The 26034-nt window shown below is 43.7% G+C and overlaps 2 protein-coding genes across 3 annotated transcripts in view; one reads left to right on the top strand and one right to left on the bottom strand.

Moving 5' to 3' along the window:
* The window catches only part of URB2 (URB2 ribosome biogenesis homolog), a 33200-nt gene extending 19169 nt beyond the window's left edge, over window positions 1–14031 (bottom strand). Inside the window, exons 1-4 of one of the 2 annotated variants that reach the window (XM_032136965.2) lie at window positions 13906–14031; window positions 12523–12661; window positions 7999–8175; window positions 2206–5536 (exon numbers count right to left, since the gene is read on the bottom strand). In XM_032136965.2, the coding sequence (XP_031992856.1) occupies window positions 2206–5536; window positions 7999–8175; window positions 12523–12648 (3634 nt within the window). In that variant the 5' untranslated portion in view covers window positions 12649–12661; window positions 13906–14031. Of the gene's footprint in view, window positions 1–2205; window positions 5537–7998; window positions 8176–12522; window positions 12662–13858 lie in introns of both variants that reach the window. The other variant, XM_032136967.2, reaches the window with a different exon arrangement.
* Window positions 14032–14498: 467 nt separating this feature from the next.
* TAF5L (TATA-box binding protein associated factor 5 like) overlaps window positions 14499–26034 on the top strand; it is a 32767-nt gene continuing 21231 nt past the window's right edge. The window contains exons 1-2 of the mRNA XM_032136887.2: window positions 14499–14559; window positions 25377–25521. Coding sequence (XP_031992778.1) covers window positions 25380–25521 — 142 coding nt within the window. The 5' untranslated portion in view covers window positions 14499–14559; window positions 25377–25379. The remainder of the gene's footprint in view (window positions 14560–25376; window positions 25522–26034) is intronic.

The raw sequence follows: 26034 nt of genomic DNA, 5'->3' as shown, positions 1-26034 counted from the left end.
AAGAAAAGACCCCCCACAATTGTGGTGTGTGCCATCTTGAAACAGAAGAAATCTCTTCCATTAACTTCGTTTGGGAGGGGTAAAAGTGTATTTTATTTGTATACCCTAATAAAGGTAACAAATCTTAATCATCTTTCACTATAGAGGAAAACCTCAACAAACTCTAATTGGGCCTCCAAAAACATTATAATCTATCCCCTGCTTATGACATATTTAATTAAATCATAGAAAAGTATTTTGATTTATTCTTATTAAAATGCAACATTAAAGTGGTACAAAATAATAGCAACAATCACAACATGTTAATGCAATAATACAATGCATGTTAATACATGCATGTTAATACAATAATTATTTTAATTTTTGGATGCGTTTCTAGCCTTTGTCTGCACACATGTATATCTTATATAGTTGTGGCATATTTAACATTTCATATTGTACTTTTTTTGCTTAACAATATTTTCTAGATATTTCTAGCCCTTGTCTTCATAATAGTTTTCATAATTATATTTTTAATGGCTGCATAGTAACCCATTAACCTTTCACTAAGGGGGCTGTAAAGGTTGACTCTGCGCAGGAAGACATGAGCTCTCTCGCTTCAAGGCTGTGCATGAGGTCCTAGTTTGCTGCCTGGAAGGCTGCCTTCAGACTAAAACGCTTTGATGACATTGAAGATTAGCCTTGGTCCAGTGAGCACCTGCACCTGGCAAGCACCCTAATACGGGGGGGGGCGGGGATGGGGGTGAACTAAGAAAGGCACAGTCCTGTCCTCAAGGAACTGTAAGAGGCTCTTTGGAAATTAAGTGATTTGGCTGGACACAGTGGCTCACACCTGTAATCCCAGTACTTTGGGAGGCTGAGGCAGGCAGATAACGAGGTTTGGAGATCGAGACCATCCTGGCTAACATGGTGAAACCCCGTCTTTACTAAAAAATACAAAAAAATTAGCCGGGCGTGGTGGCGGGTACCAGTAGTCCCAGTTACTTGGGAGGCTGAGGTAGGAGAATGGCGTGAACCCGGGAGGCGGAGCTTGCAGTGAGCTGAGATTGCACCACTGCACTCCATCCTGGGAGACAGAGTGAGACTCCATCTCAAAAAAAAAAAAAAGAAATTAAGTGATTTGTACTTTTTAATTTTTATTTATTTATTTTTTTATGAGACAGGGTCTCACTGTGTCACCCAGGCTGGAGTGCAATGGTAGGATCAAGATTCACTGCAGCATCAACCTCCCTGGGCTCAGGTGATCCTCCCACTTCAACCTCCTGAGTAGCTGGGACTACAGACACATGCCACCATGCCTGGCCAATTTTTGTATTTTTTGTAGGGATGGGGTTTTGCCATGTTGCCTGGACTCAAGCAATCTGCCCCCTCAGCCTCCCAAAGTGCTGGGATTACTGGCGTGAGCTGCCACGCCTGGCTCTGATTTGTACTTTTTTTAAGTTGGCAGAATTTTATATCTTTTTAAAGTCAATTTATGGCACTGAAAGTCTGATGCATAAGAGCCTCCTACTAAGGATGCAGGTATCTATGTATCTCATTGCAGCCAGCACAAGTTAAAGGCTAAAAAGCTGAAGAGGAGCAGATTTCAAAACTATAAACTTACACAGAACAACCTCCAAAATAAGTGAGCAACTGAGGTGCACAGTAACATACGGAGGAGGCTGCTGTTTGCACGGAAAGTAAGGAAACAGTTGTGGCAGTAATTGCTTATGTATGCCTAGAATGTCAACAGAGGGCATGAAGTCGTGGGTGCTGGGCCTAGAAGGGAGGTCTTCTCACTGTCCACATGTGGTACTTTTTTTTTTTTTTGAGACAGACTCTTGCTCTGTCACCCAGGCTAGAGTGCAGTGGCACGATCTCGGCTCACCGCAAGCTCCGCCTCCCGGGTTCACGCCATTCTCCTGCCTCAGCCTCCCGAGTAGCTGGGACTACAGGCGCCTGCCACTACGCCCGGCTAATTTTTTGTATTTTTAGTAGAGATGGGGTTTCTCCATGTTAGCCAGGATGTCTCGATCTCCTGGCCTCATGATCCGCCCACCTTGGCCTCCCAAAGTGCTGGGATTACAGGCGTGAGCCACCGCACCCAGCCTCACATGTGGTACCTTTTGAACACATCACGTGTTCACTTATTCCCAGTTCCAAAAAGGGGAGCAGTGGAAACTAGACCTCTATAACACAGAATTAGCTCAAGAGAAAATATCTTACCTGCAAGAACTCTTCTCACAGAATGAAACATGGAGGTAAACACGGAGTCCTTTTTGGGATGCAGTTCTGGGGCTAAAAAGAACAGAGTTAAAAACTGCAAGGCTGCCCGAAAAGACTGATCCTGTGCCGCGAGAGCTGGCAACTCCAACAGTATCTGAGAGTAAACACTCTGGTAGAGGGCAGCGTGGGAGAGCAGCGTCCTGTCGCTTCCTTGGGAAATGTCGGCCCCTCCATCCCTGCAGTGCTGACCCAGGTCGGCTTCCATGAGCATGCTGACGGATGAGATGAGGACCGAGGGAAGGCGCCAGCCCTGGGCCTCTGGCACTAAGCAGAGCTGCAGCACAGCTCCTGTCTGCAGCACAACCTGCTGCAGCAGCTCAGACAGTGCTGCTGGGGCCTCCTGGCCCAGCTTCTGCTCTTTGAGGAAAGGTCCCAGGACATGGCACAACCTGGTTAAAGACACCAGAAGGAGCTGCCTGCCCTGGGGGTTCTGATTTTCTAATCGTTTGCTTGAAGTTGCCTCCATGTATGGTTTGGAACTACAGAGGAATGCGATGATTTTTCTAAAATTGAGCACCAAGCTCAGCTTCATTTGGATGAGCATCTGCATTAGCTCCTCTAAAAATGTCCCTATCACTTGGAGGAATTCCAGCCAAGCGGGATCATCCATCTCAGTAAGGAACCTACTACTAGCTCTGAACAATGAGGTCAGTACAATCTCAAAAATATCACTACCATACATGATCTTGAACACAGAGCGAGCACTTTTCCCCCTTTGTAGGTAACCAAGAAGCTGGTAGCAAGTCGTCAAGAACTTGAGAGCCAGTGAGGAGGGGCAAGAGCATCCCAGTTTGGTGATGGCCATGGACAGTAACAGAAGAAAATAATGCACATGATAGGGTGGCAAGAGGCTGTCCAGCTGTAAGGCAGAAATCACTTCCAAAAGCCCCAGGATGCTTTCCAACTGCTCTCCCTCCAGCTGGATAGGGAAGTCACTCTTGACCAGGGACAGGAAGTTCTGGGCAATTTCTCCTCTAGGTTCTATACCTTCAGGTCCAGCTTTTGCAAATCTGTTTTCCCAATGACCCACAACCATGTGGTCCTTTTCAAAAAGCCAGGGAAGCTGCTGACTGACAAGACCTGAGTCACGCTGGGCACCAGAACACAGAATGCTGGAGCAACTTGTGGTTACACACATTAAGAAAGCAGAATGAAGGGACTGCATCTCTGGAAAAAGAGGGCTATGAAGGAAGGCTTTGGATATTTTTTCCAGTGTGATGTATGCCTCTTCATCTATTGAGCCTTCCTGGGCTTTGCCCTTCGGTAAAGTTCTCAGCAGGACACTGGCCAGGTATCCCACATCATCTGGACACAGATAGGATATTAAAATTGTGAGATTTGACACAATCAAGTGCCAGTGTGCTACAGGGTATGTGAGTCCACTCACCGTCCCGACTTGGCCATCCCAGGAAGCCGTCGTTCTCTGATTCAAGCTTTTTCTGCCGGAACCAATAATAAAGGCAGCATCGCACCTCAAACTTTGGATGGCTCCTTCAGACCGGAAACTAGTTTGCATTAAAGTCCTTTTCATTTTCTGCAGGTACAGCTGTTCTAAGCAATATCTACCAAGAGTGCTGAACTGAGCTGTAAACTTCTCTATCTCCTTCCAACGCTGTGTTTTTACACCTGGGAGCAATGAAGGGAGGTTCGAGATCTCCAGAGCAACACCTATAAGAGGCCCAGACATAGAGCGATACTGGCTACAGTTCAAACTGAACATAGCGTCCACCTGGGCCCAAGTGTAAGACAGCAGAAGTGCAGAGTCACTGACTTTCTGCAGCCACAGCTCTGGCTCTGGACTTGGGGGGTCCAGGAGAAGGGCCAGCAGGGGCTGCACGAGCTCCCTCAGCATCCTCTCCATCATGCACTGTGTCCGTCTGACGATGGGCAGGGGCGTGCTGCTGTCCAGGCTCCTCATATTGAACATGATACAGTGCAGCAGCGAGCTCAGTGACAGTGACTTCAGGGCCATGTCGGCATCACTCTGCAAATAGGGCAAGACTAAAGACTGGAACTTCTCCAGCACAAGGGACCACGTGTCCAGGATCTGACTCAGAGACAGCTCCAGGAGGCATGCAGAGAGTACCATGGAGGGGCCCGAGGCCAGCACAGGCTGCCTCAGTGCCTCAGCAGCTGGACGACAGATCACCCCCAAAACCTCTTCAAACAACCGTGGCACTTGTCGGAGTTTGGCGTAAGTCTGGAAGACAGTATGAATAAGCGCCTCCTGGGCTTTTTTGGTTCGAAACTCTGTTACTTCTGCATCGATCCACGCTGAAGCCAGCAGGTCATCCAGGTCTGGCTCCAAAATCAAATGATTCAGAGATATCAACGTCTTCAGGCAGCGGAACCAGGCCGGTATGGGTGCTTGTGCATGGTTTATTAGCAGCTCAGCCACACGGCGGTAAAAGCGGAACTGAGCCTCTTCATGCCGAATTCTGTCGGCAGCGATGTTGTAGATATTGTTGTTGGCCACTGAGTTTAGTAGCTGTTCCACAACCAAAAGCTCTGTGGTCCAATCTGATGTGGACAGGGCTTTGCTCTGCTCCTCCTGCAGGTGTGAAATCTTCAAGCAGCCAAACAGCCTGGGGAGAACCCGGAAGCAGAGAAGCTGGTTTCCCTCCTTAAAGTAAGAATCTAGAAAGAGCTTATACAGCAAGGCCACTGAGTTGGCCACAACAGAGGTATGAAGGGATGCTGCACTGTAGCCAGCATCAACCAGCCTGGTGAGCACGGTGTCCATGGGAGCCAGAAGGTTCTTCATGGCTCCCGTCTTCACATGCCCTTGCTGCTGGTCCAAGAGCTCCTCCTTGTATGATGACAGCAGCTCAGGCTGAAAAATCCCTCCTCGGAACATGGCCTCAATCTGACTCCTGATGTCCCGGCTCAGCACCTGCCTCAGCTGGCCCTGGCCAGCCTGCGTCCATGTGCCGCCAGAAAGTAAGTGCCTCAGGACCAGGCACGGCTGGAGCAGGTGAGCAGTCACATCCCCAAAGGCACGTCTTGGGTTGACCTGCTGCTGCAGGATCAAGAGATAATGACCAAGGGCCAGGTGAATGACCTCAAACAACTGGGCTACCATGGCTCCTTCGGGCTGCCTGCAGGCTGACCAGCAAAGCTGGCTCAGCAAGGCTACCATCAGCTCCTGTTTGGCCGTGTAGATGACAGCCAGGGCAGGTGTCGACAGGATGCCCTGGCAGCATCGAAGGACAGCACAGATGTTTCTTTGGGATCCCGAAAGAGAGAACTCAGCTACTCTCTCATTTATGATCTGAACATTAAGAAAGAAAGAAAATTCATTACTGACCTTAAACCCATACATACACAAGTATTAAAAAAAAAAAAAATCAACAAACTCACCCCTTTCCCTCATTTCAGTAAGAAAGAAATGCCCAGATTACCATATTTCAGTGAACTTGACATAAGCTTAGTGCATCAAAATAAGGCAAAGCACCTGTTTCAATTCCTCCACACATCCATCTTCTACCAATGCAAATCCAGAAAAGGATCCGTGCCTTTGTAAATTTGCTGTCCCTTTTTTTAAAGCTGGGTTTTAAAGGGCTTAAATGCCAAATGTCACTTTCCCTTAGATCCTAAACCTGCAATTGAGCTTAGATGTTACCAGGCAGAGGGAAAGTAGCACTTAAATTATGATCTTGTGGTCCAAAATACATGTTTATAGGCCAGGCACAGTGGCTCACACCTGTAATCCCAGCACTTTGAGAGGCCAAGGTGGGCGGATCACTTGAGGTCAGGAGTTTGAGACCAGCCTGGCCAACACAGTGAAACCCGACTCCACTAAAAATGAAAAAATTAACCAGGCATGGTGGCGGGCACCTGTAATCCCAGCTACTTGGGAGGCTGAGGCAGAAGAACTGCTTGAACCTGGGAGGCAGAGGTTGCAGTGAGCTGGGATCGAGCCACTGCACTCCAGCCTGGGTGACAGAGTGAGGCTCTCTGAAAAAAGAAAAAAAAATACATGTTTATAGTCAATTATACTTTTTCTATTAAAAAAAAGCCAAAGCAAAAGGCACTCTTTTAAAAAAGAAAGCAGCTGGGCATGGTGGCGCATGCCTGTAATCCCAACACATTGGGAGGCTGAGTGGGGGGCAGATCACTTGAGGCCAGGCATTGGAGACCAGCCTGGTCAACATGGTGAAACACCATCTCTACTAAAAATATAAAAATTAGCCGAGCATGGTGGTGCACACCTGTAGTCCCAGCTACTCGGGAGGCTGAGGCACAAGAATTGCTTGAACCCAGGAGGCAGAGGTTCCAGTGAGCCAAGATCACACCACTGCACTCCAGCCTGGGTGACAGAGACTCTATCTCAAAAAATTTTTTAAAAGGAAAGTAGATGGTATGTTGCTACTGCTTATTATACAGCAAATCTATTGTCTACTGCTCTCAAAATTCCAAAATTCACAAACACCAGAAATTATGAGAACCAGGCAGATTCTATAATTCAGTCACAGGTTAAGTGACTTGCTCCCAGCCTTATGGAATCTGAGAACCAAACCTATCCCAGGTGCTAAGTTAGCAGTGCCCTAATGAGATAGGTATTATTAATTCTATTCAAGTAATTGCTGGCTATGGACTTTTAAAGTTACTCTGGAAAAGCTGTAACAAAGATGACAAATCCTTAAATGTCAATGAACTATTACAGTGATCTCCAAATTTTTGATTATACAACTCATCGATTTTTCCTGCATTTATACTCAATAAGTGTAATTTATTTATAAATTATGCACATATGCCACAGCATTAACATTTTATATAATTATGAAGCATACATACAAATAAAAATTAAGTATGGCTTTTTAAACAAGGAGACATTCCAAGATTTTCTTCCCATATTCCAAAAGAGCATTTGAAATAAGCCACTTTGATGACCACTGGTTTATTATTTTAAAAAGTGACCCAGTTTGGAACATAATCTCAAGAACCGTTAAGCCCTATGTGCCATCAGGCAGCTCAACCTTCGTTCCTCTCCATTACTAGCCTCTAATGATCTTCTCTCTGCCTGCACACTCATGAAAGTGAGGCAATGTTATGACTTCACAGCCCAGGCTTTACACTCAGGCAGAGTGAGGTTCAAATCCCAGCTCTGCCATTAACTAGCCATGTGACTTTAGGAAAGTTAAACTTCTTTGAGCCTGGCACACATTAAGTGCTCACTAGTAGTAGTTTTTATCGTATCTAGCTATTCTCATGGTATTTAAACACACTCAGTTTTGACAATGAAGTTCCTACTTCTGATCTGAGACTTCAAAATCACTTTCAGTCAAAAACTGAGGAGGCCCCAGGTTGCCGGTCAAGCCACTAGTGGCACTTGTGGCTCGAAGGCCGTAGTGGAAAAAAAAAAAAAACCTTTGAGGAAATTCCTGTCCGGATTTTGGCCTTTGACCTCCCTCCAGGCCAAAAGAAAGGTGAAGAAGAAGAAAAACAAATCAGAGAAGCATAATTTGCTAGCTACCTTTTCCAATTCAAAAGGTAATCAATGACCTGTTTACAAAATCGTTCCAAGCTTTTTTTGAATATTAAATAACAAAATGCTTAGAGCATATGATACACATTCAATAGTTACTATCATAATTCCAATAATATTACATCCTTCTCTCCTACCTTAATATTTCCTATATCTTCATACAATTGACACTAAAACAAGTTTCCAGCATTAACAAGAAATCAATGGAGATGCATGCAACACATACAGACCAGAAGAGGGAATACCTTGACTAGGGAAATCTGAAGATTAATGGTCTTTCCATTCTTGAGGAGATTCTGCAATTTTCTGCTATGTAAAATATTATCGATATAGATCCAAAGCCTTTCAACAATATCTTCCTTCAGTTCAAGTTTTTTCTTATAAAATGCAACCAATGATTGTCTTGCCCAATCAAGTAACACCTGAATTTGAAGGAAACATACACTGAAAATAAATTAATTTGCTGAGAGAAAGATGTTAGACATTATAGGGACATTACAGGTATAAGCAAATCCAACTGCCACGGGGGCAGCGGGGGAGAACCTCTCTTTTAAAACTTACCTTTGGTAATATTACTTAGGTGTTCTGGTATTTTTAAATGTTTATTATTAAAGGATAAGAATGGGAAAACAACAAATTTGTCTTCAGCTAGGGCAAATTAAAAGTTTCAGGTGAAACCAACATATCTTACCCCATTTTCTGAGGTTATACAGGCATACCTCATTTTATTGTGCCTTGTAGATACAGATATTGCATTTACAAATTGGAGGTTTATGGCAACCCTGTGCCAAGCAAGTCTATCAGATCCTTTATTCCAACAGCACGTGCTTGCTTCATGTCTCTGCCACATTTTGGTAATTCTCCCAGTATTTCCAACTTTTTCATTCTTATATTTGTTATGGTGCTCTGTGACCAGTGATCATTGATGTTACTATTCTAATTGTTTTGGGGCACCATGAACTGTGTCCTTCTAAGTCAGCAAGCCTAATCAATAAATGTTCTATGCATCCTGACTGCTCCATCAAAATGCTATTACCCTGACGGGCTATTTTCCCCTCCCTCCTTCTCCTCTGGCTTTCCTATTCCTTGAGACACAATAATATTGCAATTAGGCCAGCTAACCCTACAGTGGCCTCCAGGTGTTCAAGTGGAAGGACTAGCTGCATGTCTCTTTAAATCCAAAGCTAAAGACAATTAAGCTTAGTGAGGAAGGCATGCTCAAAGGTGAGACAGACCAAAACCAAGCCTCTTGAGCCAATTAGCCAAATTGTGAATGCAATGGACAAGTTCTTGAGGGAAATTAAAAGTGTTACTCCAGTGAACACCAAATGATAGAAAGTGAAACTGCCTATTGCTGACACGGAGAAAGTTTTAGTGGTCTGGATAGAAGATCAAACCAACCACAACATTCCCTTAAGCAAAAGCTTAATCCAGAGCAAGGCCCTAACTCTCTTCAATTCTATGAAGGCTGAGAGAAGTAAGGAAGCTGCGGAAGAAAAGCTAGAAGCTAGCAGAGGTTGGTTTATGAAGTTTAGGGAAAGAAGCCATCTTCATAACATAAAAGTTCCAGGTGAAGTTATCTAGAAGGTCTAGCTAAAATCACTGATGAAGCTAGCTAAACTAAACAACAGATTTTCAGAGTAGAAGAAACAGCCTTCTATTGGAAGATGCCATCCAGGACTTTCTTTTTTTTTTCTTTTTTGAGACGGAGTTTCGCTCTTGTCGCCCAGGCTGGAGTGGAATGGCGCGATCTCGGCTCACTGCAAACTCTGACTCCCAGGTTTAAGCGATTCTCCTGCTTCAGCCTCCTGAGTAGCTGGGATTACAGGTGCCCGCCGCCATGCCCGGCTAATTTTTTTGTATTTTTAGTAGAGACGGTGTTTCGCCATGTGTTGGCTAGACTGGTCTCGAACTCCTGGTCTCAGGTGATCGACCCACCTTGGCCTCCCAAAGTGCTGGGATTACAGGCGTGAGCCACTGTGCCCGGCCACCATCTAGGACTTTCATAGCTAGAGAAGAGAAGTCAATGCCAGGCTTCAAAGCTTCAAAGGACAGGCTGACTCTCTTATTAAGGTCTAATGCAGCTGGTAACTTTGACGCCAGTGCTCATTTACCATCCCCAAAATCATAGGGCCCTTAAGAATTATGCTAAATCTACTCTGCTTGTGCTCCGTCAATGGAAAAACAAAGCCTGAATGACAGCATATCCGTTTACAGCATGGTTTACTGAAGATTTTAAGCCCATGTCAAGACTGATCAGAACAAAAAGATTCCTACCAGAAGATTACTGCTCTTGGGTGACCAAGAGCTCTGATGGAGATGTACAAGGAGATGAATGTTGTTTTCATGACTGCTAACACAACATCGATTCTGCAACCCATGATCAAGGAGTACTTTTGACTTTCAAGTGTTATTATTTAAGAAACACATTTCCTAATGCTATAGGTGCCATAGTGATTTCTCTGATGGATGTGGAGAAAGTCAAACTGAAGATCTTCTGGAAAGAATCACTCTAGATGCCAGTAAAAATACTCATGAATCATGGGAAGAGGTCAAAATATCAACATTAACAGGAGTTTGGAAGAAGCGGATTCCAATCCTCATGGATGACTTTGAAGGGCTCAAGACTGAAGTGGAGGAAGCAACTGCATGTATAATGGAAATAGCCAGGGAACTAGAATTAGAAGTGGAGCCTGAAGATGGGACTAAAAAAACTTGAATGGATAAGTTGTTTCTTAGAGATGAGCAAAGAAAGTGGTTTCTTGAGATGGAATCTACTCCTGGTGAAGATGCTGTGAACACTGCTGAAATGACAACAAAGGATTGAGAATAGAACTTAAACTTAGTTGATAAAGCAGTGGCAAGTTTTGAGAAGAAGTCCAATTTAGAAAGAAGTTCTACTGTGGGTAAAATGCTGTGTCTTTCATGAAAGGAAAAGCTCCATCAATGCAGCAAACTTCACTGTTGTCTTATTTTAAGAAGTTGCCAGTCACCCTAACCTTCAGCAATCATCAACATTAAGGCAAGACCCTCCAAGATGATGACTCCCTGAAGGCTCAGATAACCAATAACCACTAGCATTTTTGGGCAATTTTTTTTAAATTAAGGTATGTACTTTTTTTAGGCATAATGCTATTGCATTCTTAACAAACTACGGTATAGTATAAACATAAATTTTATATGCACTAGGAAACCAAAAAATTTGTGTGACTCACAATATTGTGATCTATTTCGGTGATGTGGAACCAAACCTGCAGTATCTCTGAGATATGCATGTGCTAAGTTTTAAAAGTTAGAAACACAAAGACTGCTCAGAATGACCACAGAATGTATCAGACACACAAAGCAAAAAAGTAAATAAGAGTGGAAAGTCTGGGATTTGTGTCCTGGCTTCCCCCACATTACCTACAGCTTAACCTCTAATACTACTAATATTTATACATCATCCAGGAGACAGACACAGTCGATATAAAATCACACAAGTGCTTTATGAAAAGGAGGACTGTGCCTATACAGGTTCCATTACGTGTCATGTTTCCTCTTCACAAAACATTGAAGAAAGGTGGTGAGGCCTCAGCTCACAATCCCAGAACTGTCAATAACAGTATGAATAGTGACAGATGTCAGAAGGAATAAAATCTCTTGGTATAACAACAGCAGAAACCTTGATCCAATTGGCTGCTAGAGCCTCCCCTTTGTTTCATCCTGGGCAGCACCTGCCAGGTGATGGCCACGCTGCCAAGATGATTCCCAAGGGCAGCCAGGTGTAGAAAGCACTGGATATGACCACTGCTCTCCACACCACATCTCATCATTGCTTTACATGTCATCCATCTTGGAAGCATTTTGTGCTGTCTTCTTTGACAACAGCAACTGGATGTGTATTAATCCAATTTCATGAGCTTGTCATCCTGCTGTTTATCATGCCAACTATTTTTTAGCCTAAAAAGCCTAAGAAATTCTAACAAAATGCAATGCCTTTCTTGGTACCTAGCCTATTTCTAAAATGGCTTTATACAAATACTAACATTTCTCTACTTCCAAACCTTCAGTTTATCTGATTCGGAAGATTTTTAACAAAGCACCACCAACCAACAGTTTATAAAACATCACTTTGGATTTATAAGCAAATGTAGCTATCAATAGACTTTCAGAACCTAACTTCGGTAACTTAATTCCCAATGTGTTCATTAATGCATATACTTAATTTGTAATACAATGTCTCCAAACAAAAGAAATGCCAATTTCGGTGGGTTCATTTATTTTAAAGAGACAAGGTCTTGCTCTATTGCCCAGGCTAGGAGTGAAAGTGGCACAATCATAGCTCATTGCAGCCTCAAACTCCTGGGCTCAAGGGATCCTCCTACCTCAGCCTCCCAAGTAGTGAGGACTACAGGCACATGCCACCATGTCTGACTAATTTATATACATATGTATATAATTTTTTTTAAGAGATGGGATCTCATCATGTTGTCCAGTTTGGTCTAGAACTCCTGGCCTCAAGCGATCCCCCGCTTTGGCCTCCCAAAATAGAGATTACAGGCATGAGCCACTGCCCCCGACCTAAACGAGGTTTTTTAACAGAAAAAAAAATGTATTAATGAAGTACCTGACTCATTACTTTTTTCATTGACATTACATTTAACTTCCAACAAAGTTCCCTCCCCAACTTTTTCTCTTTTTATTTTAACCAATTGTCAATATCCAAATTATACAAGTGATAATTATCTTGACAGACTGTAAAAATATGAGTTTCACATTAAACTTACTTGTTCTTTATTTGGAAGAAAGCACTGGTGAGAAATCCAAGCAAAGTGAGCTAGTTTTAGTTTATCTTCCCAGGAAGTTGTCTTGCTTTTAAGCTTAAGGGAAATGCCAGAATAAACAGCAGCCATGGCTAGGCTTTATCTACAATTTAAAAACAATGGGAAAAAAAAATACTATAACAAGGTCAGACTGAGCAGGCACCAGAAAACCAACAGTATTGCAGTACTGTATCTTATTGTTTACCTAATATGTATTCTTTTAAAAGTTTTTAATGAATCAACAGATTTGTCGGGGTAAATCTACATACAAGATGCTTGACTCCATGAATTTTCTGGGGGAAATTCAGACAAAAGCAAAAGACGGACTGCACACACAGAAGATGGCCGATATGCATTCCAGCTGCGATCAAACATCACCTCCACAAAGGTGAGTGTGCAGTAATTCAACAAGGCCAAAATCAGTGTTTACGTTATTTGTGGAAAGAGTCATTCATACATGGTTTCAAACTGAAAGAGGAAAAGATACATAAGCAATATCTGGAGAAAGTAATATGCCTCCAAGTGAAAAAGAAATCCCCAAAGGAATACTGTTATTTCAGCTGCAACAGTAACCTTCCACTAAGACTTTTATTCAGTCATGTATAAATTTACAACGCACATAACACACTTCAAAAAAGACTCTACAAGAGATACTTGCACAAGGAAAAGACTAAAAATAGAAAACAAAAAAACATGAAGTCTCGGGGGTAGCAAACATACCAAACACCTACAGTTACTATAAAACTGGGTAAACTTGGCTTTGAGTTTCCTAAAAGTTATCGTAAAAAGGAACGTTAAGACGTTTTCATTTTAGAAATTGTTATCCTTCACTCTACTGCAGAGAACAAGAACCATCAAGTGCTGTCAGTTTTCCTATTTTGTCAAAATGTCCAAAACGAATTCAACGATGCCTGACTTCTAAGTTCAACACCACAGAACCGCCACCGCGACAGCTACAAAGTGCATAACAGATGTTTGCTGAACTGGCTCTCCCCGGCTCCGCCAGAGTTCGGCTCTCCGGGCCTCCAACCGCCCTTACCCGGCAATGCGAAGTCCAGGGCGGACAGCACAGCCCTGCCAGCACTCCCTGCCCAGCAGAAAGAGACCAAGCAACAAGAACGAGGGGAGAACAACTAGAAGCCAGGAGGGAGTTCGCCTTCGCGAATGCAGCGTGCCCAAGCGGCTCTCGCCCAGAGTCTGCCGGCGGCACCAGAACTGGGCAGGGTTGGGGGGCCCCCCATCTGGGCCCGGCCTCAGGTAGGGGGATCTCCGCAGGACCAGCCCCGGGTGGGGGACTCACCTCGGGACCTGGCTGCAAGTAGGGGCTCACCGCCGGTGGGGACTCACCTCGGGACCCGGGCCCGGTAGGGGGCTCAGCTCGAGACACCTCCGGGTAGACGGCGGAGGACGGCTGCAGCGGCGGCTGCTGCTGTCCCGGTCCCACGGCCCCACCACGTGGGACCGGTACCCGCGCTCCTTCCGCCAGACGCCGGCGGCGCAGCGGGGAGGGGCGGCACGCACGCCAGGCGTCGCCAGCCGAGCGCCGAGGCGCCTCGCCCATTGGCGGAGACGGTTGCGCGTTGGAGGCCCGAGCGGCCCAGCCCGCGGCCCGCTCCGTGTCAGTCAGTCATGGAGCGGCCGCCCAGAGCTGCGGCGGGGGCGGCGGGGCGCGGGGCTCGGGGGCCCAGCTGAGCCGGCCGTCGGAGCGAGAGGCGGAACAATAGGATCCTGGATGGGGGCCGCCGAGACCGGACCCCTGGATGTTCATGATCCGTGCCACGGGCGGGAGGGCGGAGCCGAGGCTCGGGGGGGGGGGGGGGTGGGGCAGTGGGGGCTTGGCAGGGACCAGTCCTCCGGGGGCCGTGGGTGGGGGGATTGAGGGGGTGCGCGGGCGCAGCGGCCGCGCCTCCGCCCTCGGCCTCCCGAGTCCCGGGCTGCGGCCGGCGGCGTGGCCTGCAGTCGGCGGCTACACCTGGACGGGCGTCGCGTTCCTGCGCAGGGGTGGGTCCTGCGGGTTGGATGCCGGGCTCGGGGAGGAGGTGGCGGGCGCCCGCGGGGAAGGTATCCCAGTGCCCGACAGCCAGGCAGGGAGCACGGCTCCAGAGCTCCTTTGCATGTAGGGGAAAAGGAAATGTCTTTGCGGCGAAGTCGGGATTCAACTTTGCACATGGTGATCGTGCGTGGGTGGGTGTGGAGTCGATCTCCGCTTGTGACACGGGGGAGCCAGAGTTAGACTAGCTGCTGCAGGAGAGTGCCGACCTGCAAGGGTGTCTCCCGAGGCTCTTTGCCTCATGACAGCAAGGTAAGGTTGGTGCGCCCACGGCGTGGGACGGGTTCACCACCTCCGGCTCGCGAAGCTGCCAGGCTTTTGAAAATGTATTCGATAAGGCGTTGGTCCGAAGTGAGTGGATGGTTAGAAACAGTGGTGTCATTTTAGACTTAGCGGAAGTGGAGTGCGGGAACGCTACATGCAGTTCTCCCATCAGTTGTGAAAGTCGTTGTAATGCGGATCTCGCAGTCTTCGTGGTTCTGGGATCAGAAGGTAAGTGCCAGTCCCATGCGGTGTCTGTCTTAAATTACCGTACCTAAACTGACCTTGCAGATTGGAATCTCGGAATGGTGACTTCTGCTAACAAGCAGTTGGGAGCTGTGCTGAGAGGAACAGTAAGGGCGGAACATGTCTTATATTAGGCAGTTCAAGTGTGCCAACACCTGAGTTGGGGATGTAGGGGAGGACACGGAGACTGTTCCCCAGTTCCTGGTCCCAGCTCTACCTGGAAGTGGGAGTAGGAAAGGGAGTTTTGTGCTTAATAGGTTAAATGCATCTTTGTCTGTCCACATCTTTAAACTTTGGAACAGCGTAATGTAGTGGATAGAGCTTGGTGACAGTAGACCTAGGATGGAAACCATGTAGCCATCTGCATAACGTCTCTGAACTGTAGTTTCCTCATCTATAAAATGCGATGATGAGGAATAACTTAAATGCGGATTTTTTTTTTTAAGAGACAGGGTGCCTCTATGTTGTCCAGGCCTGGGCTCAAGCAGTTCTCCCACCTCAGCCTCCCAATAAACGACCTTTTCAAAGGTACCCAGAAAAAGAATGATGTATATGAAAATGGCTAAATGTTAGCTATTATGATTTCGTTTTTGGCAAAATACATTCTAGGTTCCTTGTAGTCCTAAGTTTTTTGCGTTAAATGGAATATATGCTAATTTTTTAATGAATCGTAAATCCTTCCTGCCTTAAAAATCAGTGTTAAGCTAGAAAATTAAAAAGTGGGCTTGTTTTGAGTATTTTTCTTTGTCATCAACAACAAATTAGATTAGTGTATCTTGGAATAGTTTTGTTGCTCCTGCCTCTAAATGTGAGGCTTATGTGAGCTTCTGTCACTGTGAAACCAGGTAAAGGCCTCACTTAACTACTCAGTAACTGGTTTTTGGTTTTGCAAGCAATATATTAGCACCTGTGAAGGACATCTCTGGGGAAAGAAAGGGGGTTTTGTTTTTGCTAATTTGTTTTGCTGGAAGGGAGCTCTAGGGGTCATCTGTTACACCAGCATTACTCAATGGACAGTACTAGAAGTCAAGTTTACAGCTTGTCTTCTATGTGACTGGTGGCTTCTCAGATAGAAAGTGTTCTGATCATTCTCTCAGCAAGCTTCTAGTAAGCATTCATTGTTGTGCTCCCTCAGGAAGCCCATGGTCATATGTAGAATCCTTTGAGCAGCAAGATGCTATAGAAGGTGGGAGCTCAGACCCTTCAGCCAGATGGCCTGAGTTCCCATCCTGGCACTGTGTAACTTCTTTGGGCCTCAGCTTTGCCATCTAAAGAATGTTACCTACCTCATAGGTTTGTTGTGAGCTTAAAGAAGGCAGTCTATGTAAAGCACTTAATTTTAAGTGCTCGAAGTGTCTTAGCGTCGAGTGCGCTCAGTGTTAAGTATTCGTAGTGGTAGTGTATGAAACAGACAAGAGTAGGGTGAGTTCTGTGATAGAGATTTGTTCCTGGGTCCTTGTGTGGAAGGGATTGCGATCAAGGAAGCTTTTGGGAGGAAGAGATGACTAAGCTGAGCTGCGAAGTGTGGGTGGGATTTAGCCAAACCAGGTTGTAGTGCCAGTGTGGCAGTGCCTCCAACTACTAGAGGGCCCCTGAGGGGAGAAGGTGGCGTGGGACCCACCAGTAGGGTAAGAAGAACCAAGGATTGGTCCAGTGAGGTAAACAAAGGCAGATTAGAGTAACCTGGAAATGACACAGTAGACACTCAGTTTTTCTATCCTTCACACTAGTGGAGGCAGTAGAAAGTATTTTGTTTTGTTTTGTTTTTTGAGACAGAGTTTCACTCTTGTCACCCAGGCTGGAGTGCAATGGCGTGATCTTGGCTCACTGCAACCTCCGCCTTCCGGGTTCAAGCGATTCTCCTGCCTCAGCCTCCCCAGTAGCTGGGACTACAGGCATGCACCACCATGCCTGGCTAATTTTTGTATTAGCAGAGACGAGGTTTCACCATGTTGACCAGGCTGGTCTTGAACTCCTGACCTCAGGTGATCCACCCACCAGGGCCTCCCAAAGTGCTGAGATTACAGGCCCGAGCCACTGTGCCCGGCGGCAGTAAATGTTTTTAAGCTTAGCAGAGATAACATCAGATTAGCTCTTTGGAAAGATTGTGCCTACAGTAGTATAGTAGTATGTTGAAAGTAGGGCCGGGTGTGGTGGCTCATGCCTATAATCCCAGCACTTTGGGAGGATCACTTGAGCACAGGAGTTTGAGACCAGCCTGGGCAACATAGTGAGGCCCCATATCTACAAAAAAAAAAATTTTTTTTTTTAACTAACCGGGTGTGATGGTGTGCATGCCTGTGGCCCCAGCTGCTGAGGAGGCTGACTCAGGAAGATCTTTGAGCTCAGTCAAGCCTGCAATGAGCTGTGATTGTGCCATTGCACTCCAGCCTGGGTGACAGAGCAAGACCTTGTTTCAAAATTAAAAAGAAAGACTTTTATTTTACTTTTATTTTTATTTTATTTTACTTTTATTTTTTATTAAAATAAAAAAAGGCTTGGCAGTTCCCTATCTGCCCGTGATTTCAAAAGGAAAATGGTAGTAGAGTTGGGCATTTTATTCCAAATCTCAAAGCTTAGACGGCACTTACAGAAGGCATGAAGAAACCAGGCAGCCTTCCCTCTTAAAAATTATCTTCAAGTATACATTGTATATGCTTGATCACAAGCAAGGTTTTCCCCCAAAAGTCTCATGTTTGGGGCTCCCCTGTTACGGGGCACTCTTTCTCCGTCTATTTTGAACAACAAGGTGCTGTTTGGGAAGGATATAATGGGCTGGAACAACTGGAGCAACCTCAGCTGGTGCTAGTTTGGAATATTTATTCAATTTTACCAAATACGTGAAACAAAAAAATAGGAAAGATACAGTCATTACTCCTGATAGGGGTGGGGGGTATCACGAAGTGCAAGTGTTAAATGCGAAACATAATATATGTTTACATGTATAATATATATACACATATATATGTGTGTGTATATATATATGATGATGAATGAAAAGAAGTTCTGCTCACCCGAACAGGCATTGATGGCTTAGGTTGAGATTTCCAGCAAGAGCATATGGATTTAAGAAGTGCTTTATTGTAACTGATTTAGTACATGGGAAAGGTAAAGTGCTCTGGAAGTGGAATTTGATGATTCATAGTGGCTTAATTCATCACAGACACTAGTGTTTAAGATATTCATGAATAGTTGGAGTGAATTTGTTTAGTGAATTAATATATTGCCTTATATATTTTAGATATGTGTAAATTAATAGAGATTATAGACATTTGATTTTCATCTATAACCCTCGGAGTTTCTCATTTTTAAAATTAAAGTTGACTAAAATGTTTTCTTTTTAATTTTCTTGTTGCAAAGGTAAGGTAGTCATAGGTTTGGGCTTACCTTTTAGTTGGACATTTTACAGAAAGAAATTAGCTGCTACTCTTTCTCTGCTGAAGCAAATTGTCTTTTTCCTTCTTATTTTTTAATTTAAAGAAGATTTGAAGAGTGTTGTATATTGTCAGAGTTTAGAAAACACTATAAAATACTTCCATTTATAATTGTTTAGTAGTCAAAGAAGATATCCTCCCAGTAAGGTGTATCAAGGTGGATGGGTATGTTAATAACTTTACAATGTTTGGCAATAATAAAAGGTAGCTGTGTTTTTAAAACAAAATACTAACTTTTGGAGACTTTGTCATTAGTAAGCAGAAGCGTTATGCAAAACTTTGTGAATTAACTTTTTTAAGCTAAGATGCTGATGCATTAGTTTCACCAGGTAATGTCATTCGGTAGAACTCGGTTTTCCAATACAGTAATCATTGGCCACATATGACTACTTAAATTAAAATTAGTTAAAACAATTCAGTTCCTTAGTTGCACTGGTCATATTTTCATTGCCCAATCGCCCTGTGCGGCCAGTGACTACTGTTGTGAACAATGCAGACTTAGAACACCTCCGTCATTTGCCAAAAGTCCTCTTGGACAGTACTGCTCTGGAATGAAAAACTGAAGATCATTCCATCCACTTTGAGACACGCACACACACACATATAAATGTTTGAATGAAGCGTCTCCAAATCCTCATGTACTGCATTTGAATTCAGTTTCAGGAATGGTGATAAGCATAGGAAAACATCTTATCCCTTATTTTGAGAACAGGACATCCTATTTCTGTCTGCAGTGGTGTTTGCAAATAGAGCATTTGTGAAAGTTTTCTTTATGTAGTCAAGCATAGTAAGTAATGTGGAGAGCCATTCTGTAGATTGTGCCACACTCTTCCGTGTTAATAAGATTTTGTATAGAAGCAGTTTTTCTGTGCTGTGAAACAGTATTAAAGTAGAAATTCAAAAAGATCATGAGCATAAAATAAACTCTCAAGAATTCCAAGAAGCTAGATAGCACTCACTTTATTTTTATGATGAGTTTCAAAGATAAGCCCTGTCCTCAGGGAACTCTCCATCTGTTTAGGGGAACTGAGGAAGAGTGATGGCAAGAGGGGACAACCTGCATGAGGGTTGGGGTGATTTAGGCTTGGTTGTAACATCATTAGATTTGTCATGTACTTTGGCTGCTTTTCAAAGGGCCATATGAGGAGGGCCTAAAGGTGGAAGAATATTGGAATAGTCCAATTGAGAAGTGATTTGTAGAGTCAGGCATAGTGGCATACACCTATAATCCTAGCTACTTGGGAGGCTGAGCTGGGAGGATCATGAGCCCAGAGGATGGAGACCAGCCTGGGCAGTATAGCCAGACCACTTCTCTAAAGAGAGCGAGAAGCAATTTGTGCTGTCAAATAGCAAACGGTCAGGATGGGGCAGCAGAAATGGTTGCACTAGCCGCATTTTTTTTTTAAGTTGAGAGAGAATTCCCATTTAGAATAGGAGTTGGTGGCTCTTTGAAGTAAGAGAGAGAGACAACAGAATCTTATCATGACTGGCTTTTTGGTTGTTTTGTTTTCTTTTGTTTTGTTTTTGCTTTAATGGTGGATAATGGCACCATTAAGCTGGCTAAGAAAACCGGGAGAAGGAAGAGGTATTGCAGGTGGAAATGTCTGTTAATCGACTGAGTTCAGGAAGGTGGTCTGACTGTAAGTCTTGCATAGTGGTGTGGTGAAGCAGGGAATGTGAAGAAGCAGTGGCAGACAGTAATGGGAGGGCAGAGCCACAAGAGAAGCTTGCAGTGGGAGGGACCAAGAGAGTTTCAAGTAGGAGGTGAGTTCAGCAGCATCACATCCAGCTGAGAGATCATGAAGGGTGGTGCTGGAAAGTGACCGGTTAGATCAAAAAGTTAAGGAATCCCAAGTCTCAGTAGCCCGCTGAGGTCAGAAGCAGGGTCAGCTGGCTGGGTGAGGAGACTGGTGAAGGTTTAGAATAGCGTAAGTGGAAGGCTGTAGGGTAAGTAGTTGATGAAACAAGACTTCTGGAACATCATGGAGGTCCCAGCTGATGCTGGAGAAAATCTACTTCTCATGACATCTGTTTACTGGATTTCGTGATTTCCACCTACTTTCTACCACTGCTGCCATCCCCACCAAAAGGCCACGTTCTTCACTGCGTCCTGAGCCCAGCTATGGCCTTATCCATGTGCCATTTTATTTCCTAGGACACCATGGGAAAAAACACAGCTTCTAGTTCAAGTGTATTTATGTCAGTCTGAGCAAAGATTGAATATGAAAGGCTATCATAATTTTTAAATTATATGAGGTATGACTGAAACTGAAAGTAATATGGCTCATTTATTTTTCAGTTGTGATTTGTATTTTCACAAAGCTAACTGAATACACTTTATCATGATGATTAATGCAAAGCTAGGGTTTTAGGTCCTACTTAGACTGATCTTTTGATATTATAACCGTTTAGTTGCTGTGAGTGAAGAGAACTAATAACTTGAGTTACCTAGTAGACACTTTACAAAAAAAATGCAAAAATAATTTTTTTCATCTGTTATAAGCATAAATTTACCATTGGGAAAAAAATGCAATTACTCAAAAGCCAACAGTCAGAAGTCTCAGTTGAAGAGCTGATTTGAGGATTGTGTAGTGAGTTTGCCTGAATTTATCTTGAACTTACCCCTACTCAAAACTGCCACCTTATTGGGGCAGGGGGAGGGATGGGGGAGCCAGGTAGTACTCTTTTGGCATTTCCTGGAACTGTGTAGTACTTTAACCTGTGACATGGTGGGTGAGGGTGCCTCCCAGCACTCCTCTACTGACCGAGTACGTTAGAGCCTAACGGGGGTGGGGGTGGAGGGATAGGATGCAGCGTGTAACCACTGAAGGGATTGACCAGACTAGAGTTCCACACTGACAGCATCTTAAGAGGATGCCTGGGTTCCATGTATCTCCACCTCCCCATGTTTATGTAGTTGAATGTTAAGTGTGGCTGTGGTTTTCCCTGCAGAGTTGTTACATTGAAATGATCGTGTGGGATTTTATACAGCAACTTGGTTGAAGTATCTGGCAACTGTTGATACATGAGAATAGATATACATTGTGTCAAAATCCTCATTTTGATTTCCAGAAATACTAATAATGTGATATGAAGAGCAGAGTATTTGACATCTGTTTTTACCTCTGAAAGTTAAGTATTTTATATAAATTGAAAATTATGAGAAATTCTGAAATGTTAACAAAGAGTATACTTATATCTAAATCCAATTTCAGTTTGAAAGATTTTATAATTATAGGAAAAGCTAGGCAGGTAACGAAACTGCACTGTTTGTCTCATGTATGAGTCTCTCCAGAGACTTAGGTCTAGTTTAAGGAGAGTTTTTTTCTTCACATGTCCCTTTTTGGATATTAGTACTCTAAAAATCAATCTGAATGGAGGGGACCGATTTATCTCAGGTTCATTAATTATCCATGTCACTTGAAATATATGTACATTGGAATAAAACCCAGCTAAGTTGATTGGGTCTTGTCTCTAGTATTTGAGTTTAGCGTGGTTATGCAAGAGAGTCATTGCCAGAATTCCTGCTCTTAAGATCCATGGCCCTACAGTTGGCTCACCACCCACCCTCAGGGAAGCGCCCTTATCATAAATGGTAGTTTGGTCTCAGAGAAATTGCTGTTTGGGGCAGCTAATTTAAGAACATTTGTTAGACTCGGTATTACAAACTAGCTTCTAGCAATCTTAAATATGGTCAGTGTTGACTATCATTCATTGTTACTCCGTTCTGTTTACTCTTTCATAACTTCCCATCTTTTCCCTTCCTCCTCAGACACATAGGTATATTGTCCCACTTTGAAGACACTGTGTCATCGCAGAGTCTGTTCTCACGATCAGTCATTCACGTGTCTTTCACACACAGGGTTTTTTCTTGTCAGAGGTGATCTGAGAGATCCAGGCCCATCTGCCTGGAGTGCTCACAGATGTACATCAATATGTGCATGCATTCCCCAAGTCAGCAAAGATCGGCAGTGTGGAAGCCGGAAAGATTTCAGTCTCAGCTAGAGTAGCAAATTGGGCTGGTTTGGGAAAGTCCGCAGATTAGGAGCTCTTGAAGTTAGGTGAAAAGCAGCTTTAGCAAGTGATAGGAGGAGGCACTGGTTGGATTGACTCGTCTTGACTTTGGGCCACACGGGAAAGGACAGTACTGTCACAGCCTCTGTGTGCATTTAACTTTTTTCCTCCAAATGTAACACTGAACCAGAATCTGCAGGGCTGAAATTATTTATACATATCCACACACTCACGGGATTCTTATGTATAGCTAGGTTGGAGGATCACTGATAGAGCAGTGCTGATCAGTGGCCACAGAGAATGGGAACAGAGACACCACTCTCAGAGTATCAGAATCCCTGTATTAGCAATTTAAAAAAACAGCTTAATTAAAAAGTAACCTAAGTCATCAATACAGTGAAAGAATAATACACCATACCCAGCAAGGTAAATTTCATAGTGAGAAGAGAGTTCAATATTTGGAAATTTATTATTGTGTTTCATTATGTCACTGATTCACAGCCACAGTGTCCCTTCTTTTTAACAATCACACACCTAGTACCCCTTCTTTGTAACAAATATTTTGAACTCTTTGGCAATCTAGAAATAAAATGCACAGATAATGTAATCTTTCTGTGCATATAGTTTAACATATATATATAATGTCCTAACATTTTATATTTATATGTATATATACTTGTGAGTGTGTCTCTAGCCTTCACAGTTTCCTCCATTTTATGACTTGTAGGGAATTGAAAAATAGGTCTTCAGAGTATATTTTTAAAGGGCTCCCACAAATCAGTTTAGAAGGAAATAATTACTTGCAAATGGTATTGGGACAGTGTGTTAGCTACAGTCACTGGGCAAAACATTTGTTTGGTTATTCACCACACATACACTAGAAGAAACTGCAGATGGACGAAAATTGGATACAAATAATTTTTTTATGTTTAAAGAAAAATAAGACCAGGCATGGTAGCTCATGCCTGTAATCCCAACAATTTGGGAGGCCAAGGCAGGAGAATTGCTTGAGCCCAGGAGTTTGAGAACACCCTGGGCAACATAGCAAAACCCCTTCTCTACTAAAAAATAAAAATAAATAGACTTCTGGAAAAGGTGGAATTTTACATCTTAAAAAAGAATGGAAGGGCACGCACGGTGGCTCACACCTGTAATCCCAGCACTTTCAGAGGCCAAGGCAGGCAAGTCACTTGAGGTCAGGAGTTCGAGACCAGCCTGGCCAACATGGTGAAACCCCATCTCTACTAAAAATATAAAAATTAGCCGCAAGACACTGTCTCAAAAAAAATAAATAAATAAAATGAAAGAATGGTAGAACTCTCAAAGGAAAATACTAATGGATGTAACTGAAACTGAAAACTAAAAACACATCCAAATAAATGATCAAAAACAGATCTCCCACACAAAACAACTGGGAAACCTTGATTTAGAGAATGTTACTTTGGTTGGGATGATCTTTTGTGTATGTGTACATGAAATGCATTCCAAAATGGACACAATATTTTGGTCCTGGAGGGGAAAGTATGTTTTACATGACAGAAGTGAACCGCAAAATTCATCCAGCTGTCATTGGTCATCTGGACTACAGTATTTATTTCTGGCAAAGTAGTGTTTGAGGCCATGGCAATATTAGGGGTTCCTGTCATTCTTGATAATAAACTCAATAGTCAAAGGAAACAGTGCCTCTTCTTTTTTTTTTTTTTCTTTTTCCCTTTTTATTTTTGTGAACCTACAAATTAGCTTGAATTATTCAAAAATAATTTACTTCTGTTCAGGTCACTTCCTACCACTTTCCTTTCCTTTCTTACAGGAATTTATGAGACATATGCTGACACATATACATACCCTCTTAGTGTTGTGCTGCCTTTCTATACCTGTGGTTTAAATAAAGAGCAAAAAATTAAAATGAAAACATGGCCGGGCGTGGTGGCTCACGCCTGTAATCCCAGCACTTTGGGAGGCCAAGGTGGGTGGATCACAATGTCAGGAGATTGAGACCATCCTGGCTAACAGGGTGAAACCCCGTCTCTACTAAAAATACAAAAAATTAGCTGGGCGTGGTGCTGGGTGCCTGTAGTCCCAGCTACCTGGGAGGCTGAGGCAGGAGAATGGCGTGAACCCAGGAGGCGGAGCTTGCAGTGAGCTGAGATTGCACCACCGCACTCCAGCCTGGGCGACAGAGTGAGACTCTGTCTCAAAAAATAAATAAATAAATAAAATAAAATAAAATGAAAACACATTTTGCAAATCCGTAACTTAGAGCTGGCAGTCTTTTCCTGGCTATTAAGCAAAAATATCACAATCCCCTTCACCATTGTTAACTTCATACTTTGTTAACATCTATTTATCCAGTTTCTGTGGTCTTTGATTTGGCACTGCCTCCTGCCTGCTTTTTTGGCTAGTTCACTGCTAATTAACACCTTTCTCACAGAGTAGGCAAGAGAAATCAAAGGCCCTAAATTTCAGACTGGCCCTGTTTGCTTTTTGTTAGCTTCTCTAATGAAAACTTTCATGGGGCTGATTGGAATCTTGGTATTAAACAGAGTTTGGGGGTGATCTAAGGACTTTATTATCCATGCTTTTCCTATTTTCTATAATTGAAGTTGGCTGTATTGTCATTGGAGAAACAGACAAAATGGAAGAGTATACCACGTTGGTATTAGAGAACTTAGATTTGCGTCTTAACTAGGCCACTTAGCCACGTGGCTGGTCTTTCTCTCCCATGTATCCTACCCATCTGCGATGGTGCAGTTGGATAGGTTGCTCTCCCAGGCCCCTGATGTCTCTGTATCCTGTCGTTGCCTCCCTTGAAGGTCATGAAACGAGTGCGTACCGAGCAGATTCAGATGGCAGTGTCCTGCTACCTCAAACGCCGGCAGTACGTGGACTCAGATGGTCCCCTGAAGCAAGGACTGCGGCTGTCACAGACTGCTGAAGAGATGGCGGCCAATCTAACAGGTAATGGTGGGGGCTTGTCTGGTGGGGTGAGCCTGGAGCAGGAGAACTCACGTCAATATCCATGTGGAATTACTTCTCTTCTCAAGACAGTACCGGAGAGATCAGACTGACCAAAAACCTCAGTGAGCTACGTTAAGTGAATGATGTTGGCCTCAGAGACCCTTTCTGTCATTCAGAGCCATGCTCACATGTCACTTCTAATAACCTCTGTGGTTCCTCTGGCTAAAGTCATTTCCTTCCTCAGGACTTCTCAGTTACTTTATCCATACCTGAAAGTATGTGCAACTTTTTCCTTCTGTAAACAATTAACCTACAAGATGCTTAGGGACAGGGTCTCCCTCTGTCCCCTTCTTGCACAGGTCCCCTCTCCTCCAGCATGGAGCCTCACATGTGGAAGTCAGGTTTGTTGAATAAATTGGTACTTCAAGATCCGTAGTTGGAAATATTATTATAGACACATTGCTGAAGTTTTTTAAATTTGTTTTTGTTTTTTAATGTTTTGAAATCCAATTC

This window comes from Hylobates moloch, unplaced genomic scaffold (assembly GCF_009828535.3).
Source record: "Hylobates moloch isolate HMO894 unplaced genomic scaffold, HMol_V3 SCAFFOLD_18, whole genome shotgun sequence".
Lineage (NCBI taxonomy): Eukaryota > Metazoa > Chordata > Mammalia > Primates > Hylobatidae > Hylobates > Hylobates moloch.
Note: the sequence above shows the minus strand (reverse complement) of the source record. Positions and strands in the feature narration are given on the sequence as shown.